At 48.0% G+C, this 10240-nt stretch overlaps 1 protein-coding gene across 1 annotated transcript; it reads left to right on the forward strand.

The window, feature by feature from the left end:
- Positions 1–593: 593 nt before the first annotated feature.
- Positions 594–7432, forward strand: cxxc1a (CXXC finger protein 1a). The gene is made up of 14 exons (XM_030118775.1): positions 594–730; positions 1803–1981; positions 2057–2157; positions 2282–2421; positions 2540–2695; positions 3532–3717; positions 3802–3903; positions 3974–4191; positions 4468–4675; positions 4748–4858; positions 5134–5183; positions 5253–5349; positions 5610–5762; positions 5866–7432. The coding sequence occupies exons 1-14, from the start codon at positions 728–730 to the stop codon at positions 6010–6012; spliced, it is 1851 nt and encodes a 616-aa protein (XP_029974635.1). The 5' UTR covers positions 594–727; the 3' UTR covers positions 6013–7432.
- Positions 7433–10240: the final 2808 nt, after the last annotated feature.

A 10240-nucleotide genomic window follows, 5' to 3' on the forward strand; every position in this document is an offset into this window, starting at 1 on the left:
TTTTTTGTGTGTTTCCACTTCAACTGAACATTGTGTGTCTGACTCTATAGCTCTGTATTGATCTCTCTCTGGCTGTCTCGACATCCATGTTTTTCAAACCCCCTACAAGAGACAGGGTTAGAACCCCTACACACAATCTGTTTGTCCCGTCATTTATCACTGTGTATCATCCAATTTCAGTCACAGCAGAAGAAAATCTTCACCTCTGAGTCTGGTGCTGCAAGTTTCTTGCTGTTCAAAAGCAGATTTTTCTTTTCATCATCTGCTCCACTTGCTCATGCGGCGTTGTTGTTGCATGCAAATAACTTGCATGTGGCGCCATAACAACTTTCTCTTATTATTTTTATAAGTTTTTATTTATTTATCTGTCACTCTGTCCGTCTCTCGGCCCTGTCTCCCCGTCTCCTGCTGTCTTCCAGTGACACTGTCCTCCCTGCCACAGCCAGCAGTTTGAGGCGACGCAGCGCTGCTGCCGTCCAGCAGAGGGCGCAGTGCGGCGTGTCCGCCGCTTCTGATGCTTCACAATGGGCAGCATCAGAAGAAGAAGCAGCGGAGGAGGAGGAAACATTTTTGGGAGAAAGGGGGGAAAAAAGATCGAAGAGAGAAAAACATTAATGAAAACATGAGAGAAAAACCGCGGATTTAAATTCAGAGGAGGCGGTTCACTTCTTCTCAGGATCAACATTTTCACCCCGCTTTGTTTGTTTCTGCGCGGATTGCGGAGGTGATGGTGAGTATGGGGGAGGATGGAGGACACACACACACACATTTTATTTTTTATTAAAGGTTTTAATAAGTCACCGCAGTCAAGACACAAACACACTCGCTCTCACTCTACATTTCTCTCTCCCTTACGCGGTTGTAGAATGATTTGAAGAAATAGATCATTTTTTAATTATCTTCTATTTTGAGAAAATATGAGGGGTTTTATGTTTGTATATATATTTCTGTGTGTGTTTGTGTGTGTGTATGAAATAACTGATTTTTTTTTTCTTTATCGATAACTGGATTGTGTACTGCAGTATCACGCTGTATCACAGTATATCATGAAAAGCTTTCAGAATATATCACAGTAGTTTAGTTTACCTGATGTCGATTTGCTGTAAGATTTTTTATGAAAAAACTGAAACACCAAAGATAAGTTGTCCTTTAAAGTTTTGATTATAAAGCTAAAAAGTATTTTGAAATTTGGCTCATGTCCACCTGCTGGCTCCCAGGAAATGTCCATCCTCTGTCTCTTCTCTCTCTCTCTCTCACACACACACACACTTTCACTCTCTCTGTCTCTCACACACTCTTCTCTCTCTCTCTCTCTCTCTCTCTCTCTCTCTCTCTCTCTCTCACACACACACACACACACACACTCGCTTTCTTGGTCTCTCTTTCTCTGTCTCTCTCTCTCTCTTTCTCACACACTCACACACACACACTCTTTTTCTCACACAGCCTCTTTCTTCCATTCCCCCTCTCTCTCTCGTAAATACACACACACTCACTCTCTCTCTCTCTCTGTCTCTCTCTCTCTCTCTTTCTGTGTCTTGCTCTCTCAAGTTTATTTAACTTTCATTTCAACCCTGAGGAGAAATGTTGAGGTGTCCCTTCTTTTCCTTCTCCACAATAAAAGCCTTAAATTGATATTGCACTTTAAAGCTGACTGGTTAGCTTGTATGACGTCATTCTTCAGTTCAGTTTGTTCATGAAATAAGGTTTAAGCATTTATGTTCAGAGTTTTCAGAGGTGTTCATGTCGGGCGTTCAGTGTAAAGTCATCAGTCTCAGCAGGTGATTGTTGTTGTCTGTCAGTCCGAAGAAGCTGCAGCATCAGATCAAGGCCCGAAGGAGGAGGAGGAAGAGGGAGGAGGAGAAGAGGGAGATGAAGAGCGAGGAGGAGGACCGGGAGGAGGTCGCGTGGTCTCCATGGAGATACCCAAAGCTCCCGTTTACTGCGTTTGCAGGAAACCCGACATCAACTGCTTCATGATGTGAGTCCTGTTGTTTATTTGCCGGTGAAGCAAGAAGCAAAGGAAGTGACCTCCGCCCGTCTCTCCGCCCTGCAGAGGGTGCGACAGCTGCACCGAGTGGTTTCACGGCGGCTGCATCGGCGTCTCCGAGAAAGCCGCCAAGGCCATCAGAGTTTGGTACTGTCCGTCCTGCAGAGGTCAGTCCATCCTGCTCTCTGGCAGCCCAAGGAAATTAAACTCACCTTTTAGAGCAGATATGTTTTCATCCACTGGTGAAGGTAAGTCCAGAACACATGACTGATGTCTCTCTGTGATCTGCAGACAAAGACCCGACTCTGGGAATTAAATACCGTCCAAAGAAGACAAAGGACAAAGATGAAAGGGAGGCGGGGTCAGAGAGGGATGACGGGGATGGAAGCTCCACCCCTCAGCCAAAGATGGACAAGAGGCGGGGCTCACAGGTAACCCGAGCTCAGGTCAAAGTACAGAGACAACAAGCAAACTCCCTCCGGCTGTGGATCCGCAGCGCTCGCCACTTCCCCACTGTCAGCCGCAGGCGACTCTGTTCGGTGTTTCCAGATCAAGCGTTCGGCCAGAATGTGCGGCGAGTGTGACGCCTGCCTCAGGACGGAGGACTGCGCGCTGTGCGACTTCTGCAAGGACATGAAGAAGTTTGGAGGACCCAACAAAATCCGCCAGAAGTGTCGCCTCAGGCAGTGCGAGGTCCGAGCCCGGGTAGGTCTGACCGTCCGTCCTTCTTTCGCTTCACAGCGGCTCAGTCGGGTTGTTGAGTTACCCAGCTTCAAGAAATCCTCAGGAACTTTCACCAGGCTCTAGGGACCATTAAAGAATCATTTGCCAAGAACTTTGAACTGTTAGATGAGCTTTCCTCAGGTGCTAGGAACCATTACAGGACATATTGACCAGAGTAAGAGCAACATGCCCCAAGAGAACCAAGAACCATGACAAAAAATCTAGGCAGTAGAACCTTTTACACAAACCTCACCCAGGTAGTAGAACCAGTACGGTAACTTTACCAAGAGTCAAGGAACCGTCGCAGGAATTTTCACAAGTTACTAAGAACAGTTAAAGTAACTTTTCCGATGATCTTGAAACCATTAGAACTTTCTTTAGAACCTTTACAAGACATTTCTGCAGAACTACAAACAATTACTGGAACTTTCCTTCCTGAAGTTGTAACTTTCCTCAGGTACTACGAACTATCAGAGAAACTTTCCCCAGGTACTAGGAACCATAAAAAGAAACTTTACTGAGGTAGTAGGAACCATTACAGGATGTTTATCAAGAACTAGGAACAACTAAGGGAGTGTTTCCCAGATACAACTGACCATGACTGGAACTTTCCCAAACAGCAAGGAAACATTCTTTCTTTCTTTGAAATGTTGAAATTCAGCTAAAATAAACAAAAGAAACGGAGAACTTTATATGTCCGGATGTTCTGTGGGGAACCTCTATCAGTTTGCAGATGGAATCAAGAGATCATCCAGCAGGTGTTCTGTTTTGACAGATCATTGTTAAACGACAAAGTTCAATCTTTGCTCTCTGAGCAGAAAATGCTTCGGGTGAAGGACGAGGAGATGAGTCAAAGCAGCAGCAGGGGGCGCAGCCTGTCGAGAAGGGGGGCGGGGCATGAGACGGAGGACGAGGACGACGAGGAGGACGAGGAGGAGGAAGGCTTCAGCGAGAGCGAGTTGGAGCTGTATGAGCAGTACAAAGCGGCCGGATACAGAGACCTGGTGAGCGCGCCGCTTCCTGGCGCCCCTCAGCCAATCGGCTCCGGAGGAGCTGCGCCCGCGTGACGATGCGTCTCCGGCTTACAGGTGTGGCGCAGCGAAGAAGAGGACGCCCACTCCGACTCAACGAGGAAGAAAGCGGTGAAGGTGAAACACGTTAAGAGACGAGAGAAGAAGCCCGAGAAGAAGGTGAGTGCGAGTCGATCACGTGACCGATGACTCACTGACCACGTCACCGACGCGGCGCGCCCGTCTCTAGAAATCCACGTCCGTCCCCAAAGAGGAGGCCAAACCCCGGCGCCACAAGGTGAAGCAGCGCCACAGGGAGCGCGTGCGACACAGCGAGCGGGCGGGAGAGGGCGGGGCTAAAGAAGCTGGCGGCACCATGAGGCAGTGTCTGGGTCCAGGCTGCGTCGAACCCGCCAGGTCCAACTCCAAATACTGCTCCGAGGACTGCGGCATGAAGCTCGCCGCCAAGTGAGTCCCACGTCTGCTCTGATGAAAAGCCGTGTTGGAGAACCTCAGGGTTCGGTCCTGGGCTGCCTTCACAGCTGCAGCTTTAACGCTGGTTAACGTTTGCATTTCGTGTGTGTGATTGCATGATCACCAATCACCTGTGTGTGTGTGTGTGTGTGTGTGTGTGTGTGTGTGTGTGTGTGTGTGTGTGTGTGTGTGTGTGTGTGTGTGTGTGTGTGTGTGTGTGTGTGTGTGTGTGTGTGTGTGTGTGTGTGTGTGTGTGTGTCCGTCTCCCAGTCGCATCTACGAGATCCTCCCTCAGAGGATCCAGCAGTGGCAGCAGAGTCCCTGCGTTGCCGAGGAGATGGGGCGGAGACAGCTGGAGCGAATCAGGAAGGAGCAGCAGGCCGCCAGGCTCCGCCTCACGCTGATGGAGAAGCGCTTCCACGAGCTGGAGGGAATCATCGCCAACGCCAAGCTGCAGCAGGTCCAGCAGCACGAAGAGGTTCGACGCCCTCAGACACCCCCCCGCCTGGCTCCTCGGTCCGGCCGCCCCTAACCCGCTCCGCCTCCGCAGGTGACCGAAGGCGACGGAGACGACACCGACCTGCAGATCTTCTGTGTGTCCTGCAGTCACCCCGTCAACCCCAAGGTGGCGCTGCGACACATGGAAAGATGCTACGCTAAGGTCAGTGAGAAGGAGGCACCTGGTGCTCCTCAGCAAGTTCAGGAGATCGTAAGAAAGAAAAATACTTTCTAATTTCCACATTCTGCTCCGGTCAGAATGCACCAGATGTCTGCAAAAAAAAAAAAAACATTTCATTTTCTTACTTTGAAATTTGACTTTTCCTAAAGTATATTTCATTTGTGACAAACTGCAACTCAACATGGCCGCCACACATCATCTCACCTTGTGAAAAAGACCCTGGAGACTTATCAGATCCTTGTTTGTCTGTCCGACAGTACGAGAGTCAAACGTCCTTCGGTTCCATGTATCCGACCCGGATCGAGGGGTAAGGCCGTCTCCTCTGTCTGACCCGCCGTCTCCCCACGGTCTCACCTCTCGCCTCTTTGTCTCGCAGAGCCACCAGGTTGTTCTGCGACGTTTACAACCCTCAGAGTAAGACGTACTGCAAGCGGCTGCAGGTCTTGTGTCCTGAACACTCCAGAGATCCGAAGGTACGTCTCCGGACGGGCTGGTTCTGATGTGTTCCATCGAGGACCGTTTTTCACTGTTTCAGTTGTTTGCATCATTTTCAAAACGCTGCTGTGTAAATGTAAAACTTTTCTGACTCAAAACACTAAAGCGCCGCTCTTTCACTTGAAACATTGTGTAATCGGGACTTGGGTTTGTTGTTGGTGCTGATTTTGTTGTTTTTGTGTCTTGCTGGTCCCGCTCCGACGGAACCCCTCCCCCCCCTGTGTCCCGCGCCTCCCAGATCCCGGCCGATGAGGTGTGTGGTTGTCCTCTGGTCAAAGACGTGTTCGAACCGACCGGAGAGTTCTGCCGGGTGTCCAAGAGGAAGTGCAACAAACACTACTGCTGGGAGAAGCTGCGTCGGGCCGAGGTCGACCTGGAGAGAGTCCGAGTGGTAAAACGCCGTCCAGACTTTATCCAGAGCAGCGCTCCGAGCGCCCAGAGGCCCCTCTGACCCCCCTCTGACCCCCCTCTGACCCCCCCTCTGTCTGTGTCAGTGGTACAAGCTGGACGAGCTGTTCGAGCAGGAGAGGAATCTGAGGACCGCCATGACCAACCGAGCCGGTTTGTTGGCTCTGATGCTGCACCAGACCATCCAGCACGACCCCATCACCACCGACCTGCGCTCCACCAAGGACAGGTAGAAGGTGGAGACCCCCGACGGAGACGCAGCGCCGGATCGCCGGCTTCTTTATTGATAAACACATGCGTTGTGGAAAATGCAGTGCCAACGACGTTTGTTCCTCCAAGAGGCCAAAACTATTTTTACTGATCATTTAACACTGAGAGCAGCTCTAGGGTCATCTTCCTGTTTTGATGTTGACGGTTCTATCACTGCCTTGCCCTGGCTGTGTGTCAAAGTGTCCTTGAGCAAGACACTGAACCATGAATTAATCCCTGTGGTGTGTATGTGTGTCCAGGTTCCGTTTCCATGTACTTGTGAGTGAAAGGATGAACGGTGCCAGATCATGTAGAGCTCTTAGAGAAATCCTTCCTTCTTTTGTACTTCTAATAAGTTTTATTGTCTATTGGAGATTCTGATCTGCCCCCGTTTACACGTTTCAAATCTAAATGCATCATTTCGGAGATGTTTTGCATTTACACCACAGTCTTTTGATAAAAAAATATGTGTCTGCACAGCAACAGCAGCAACCTTGTAGTTAGCAGGCCAGACCACAAGCTGGCGCTGTTTGTTTTAGTAATGAAACCACACACACACACACACACACACACACACACACAAATGCTGCAGAGAACAACACAGTCTAATGGGAGAACACGTCCATTCGTATGAACAGACCACCCAGTTGGATGGTTATTACAGTGACTGTCAACTCTAAAACTACCAGCACTAAAACTTTCCCCGTTTCCATGGAGATAGAGTCGGAGCATTTTCAAAAAGTTGCATTTGCACCTTTGTCGTGTGCACAGACATTAAAAACACAACCAAAGTTTCCACTTGGAAACACTGTCATGTAAACATACTGTGTTCAACAACAGTCGGAGGGTTTCCCACCGTTTCCACGGAGACGGAGCTGAACATTTTTGGAAAGTTCCATCTCGGGAGCCGTTTCCAAATAGTTGAGTTTTCATTGTCTCCAAGCCTCATCGTCATGTAAACAGACTCCCAAAACACTACAGAAGTTTTGCATTTTCTCTTGAAAACGTGGTTGTGTGTTGACGGGGCCTTGAGAGTCCTAACTTAATTTTGTTGTGATCTTAATCTGTAATTATCAGATTAAACCTTGTAAATGTTGTATATTTGTGAAACATGAACATCAGAATGAAGAAAGCATTTTTTAAGTCGACAGAGGACTTTAGCACACAGACTGTCAGTGTTTTCATCAGTATTACATGTGTCTGGATTCTGTCCTGAAGAGTTGAAACTCTTGTGTTTTATACTGTTGCCATGGATGCAACTCGGATTGAACACTAGCTGAAGGTATGAGATGATTTTTTTATTCCTCCATGAACACTAGAGGTCAGTATTTCGTGTTTTTCATCCCGATGTCTCACTGTTGTTGTTTTATGCCGATTGTTGTCAAACTGAATAAAACATATGTTTCGTTATTTCTTTTGATTTTTTCGTTTTATTCACTTTCACATCAGACATCAGATGAGTCAGAGAAAACCCACTCTGGTGACACAAGTGGAGCCACTTTTTTGTTTCACCGAAATCTTGATGGAAAAACAAATTTTCATCTACAAACCAAAGAGCCAGTGTCACTCTTCTACTAACCCAGAGGTCTGAAACCTCGCGGCTCATTTGCTTCATGACGGCTTCAAAATATTTAATGCAAATAAGCATTTTGTTCTCATTTTTTGTTTTACATGCAATCCACACTGGTTTTCAGAAAGGTTTCCAGGAGAAAAACAGTGAAACCAAGCAAAGCAAGTGGAGAAAGTTTTTCTTCAGTTCAGATAATTAGCAGCTTCAGACAAATTTTATTTGGTGGTAAATCATGAAAACTCGACTGGACATAAAGGTTGCAGGGCCCTGTAATAGACTCAAAGACAGATTTATGCTTTACTCATTGCTCATAATCCAATATTATTCCTTTCAGTCCATTTCCTCTGTTTTGTATCGAGTTGTGCTTTTTGAAGTCTGATATGTGTGTTACTTCTTCCTTAAAGGGATTTCTTCCACAATCTTTATCCACTAATCTTCAAAGTTCAAAAGTTCAAAGTTCAAAGTCAGTTTATTTGTCAAATATGCCATACATAAAGACATACAGCACAAATGAAATTACAGTCCTCTCGGACTCACGGTGCAACAGAACATATAATAGCCTACTAAAAAATCTAAAGTAATAAATAAAATAAATTACTATGAACACAGTAAAACACAGAAAAGTGCAGGCCTGAGGTCAGCGGCGGAGGGCAGAGCAGGGAGGGAGTTTACTGCCTGGTGGAAGAAGCTGTCCTTGAGTCTGCTGGTTCTGGCCCGGAGGCTCCGCAGTCTCCTGGCCGACGGCAGCAGGCTGAAGAGGCTGTAGGCAGGGTGTGGGGGGGGGGGGGGGGGGGGGGGGGGGGGGTCACCTGCGATCCTGGTGGCTGTGCGGGTGAGACGGGTGTTGTAGATAGAGGAGAGGGAGGGGAGAGAGACACCAATGATCCTCTCAGCTGCTCTCACGATGCGCTGCAGGGTCTTGCAGCAGGACACGGTACAGGCGCCGTACCACACCGTGATGCCGCTGGTCAGGACGCTCTCTACAGTGCCTCTGTAAAAGCTGGTCCTGATGGGGGCGGGGCTCTCACTCTTCTCAGTCTGCGGAGGAAGTAGAGCCGCCGTTGAGCTTTTTTAGCCAGTGATGTGGTGTTGATGTTCCAGGAGAGGTCCTCAGAGATGTGCACACCCAGGAACTTGGTGCTGCTCACTCTCTCCACAGCAGCACCGTTGATGGTCAGTGGAGCATGCTGGGAATGCTCTCTCCTAAAGTCCACAACAATCTCATTCGGCTTCTCTACGTTCAGATGGAGACTGTTGTCCTGACACCATATGGCCGGGCGGCTCGCCTCACTCCGGTAGGTTGTCTCATCGTCATTGTTGATGAGACCCACCACGGTCGTGTCATCAGCAAACTTGATGAAGAGGTTTGAGCTGGACGTGGGTGTGCAGTCATGGGTCAGCAGAGTGAAGAGGAGGGGGCTCAGCACACATCCCTGGGGGGTCCCCGTGTTCAAAATGATGGTGCCGGAGGTGTTGCTGCCAACCCGAACTGCCTGTGGTCTCCCTGTCAGAAAGTCCAGCAGCCAGGTGCCCAGGGTGGGGTTGAGTCCCAGCCGGTCCAGTTTGTAGATGAGCTGCTGGGGGATGATTGTGTTGAATGCTGAGCTGAAGTCCATGAACAGCATTCTGACATATGAGTTCTTAGTCTCCAGGTGGGTGAGGGCTGAGTGGAGTGCAGTGGCGATGGCGTCATTGGTCGAGCGGTTGGATCAATAAGCAAACTGGTAGGGATCCAGGGTGGATGGGAGGGCAGACTTGATGTGCTGCATGGCAAGCCGCTCGAAGCACTTCATAAGGATGGGGGTGAGAGCGACCGGGCGATAGTCTCTGTAGTGGGAGGAAGATGACTTCTTAGGAATTGGGATGATGGTGGTGGCTTTGAGGCATGTGGGGACAACAGCCTGGCTCAACGAGATGTTGAAGATGTCAGTAAAAACATCGGTGAGCTCCTCAGCACAGTCTCTCAGGATATGACCAGGAATGTTGTCAGGACCTGGGGCTTTTTGTACGTTGGTCCCTGAGAGGGATCTCCTCACACTGTCCAGGGATAGTGTCAGCACCTGATCGTCAGGAGGAGGTGGGGAGGAGGCTTCTGTATCCCAATTTCTCAAGAATAATCTGTGCTGTGCTGAGGGAAAACTCTAGAATGCTTGCCATAATGTAGAAAATATTTAATTTAATTCATTAATACATATTTACATATGTATTCTTAAATATATACGAAAATATATAAATATATATGAAAGAATTTACATAAAACCTGAAGTATTCATGCTAATTCCTTGGGCAAATTATTTTTTTCTGTATTCACCCATATATTTCTATAATAGGGTGGACAGCTACATTTGGGCTCTGTAGGGGACCAGGATCATGCTCAAGGGGACAGGGTGGTGATTTATTTACTGTGGGAATTGAACCAGTAACTTCCTGATTCCAAGTCTGCTTCTCTAACCTCTAGAGAAATATGGGACATGGTATTGTTTGCGAATTTTGCATTATTGTGGATATGTTTAGTTGTTTTCACATTAACAGTAAATACATTATGCGCTACTTACACTCCTTTACTAAATTTAAATATTTTTCTATTTTTACTTGACGTCATCCAATAGCGACACAGCCTCGCTCCATGTCGTCATTTCTGT

This window comes from Salarias fasciatus, chromosome 20 (genome assembly GCF_902148845.1).
Source record: "Salarias fasciatus chromosome 20, fSalaFa1.1, whole genome shotgun sequence".
NCBI classification, from domain to species: Eukaryota; Metazoa; Chordata; class Actinopteri; order Blenniiformes; family Blenniidae; genus Salarias; species Salarias fasciatus.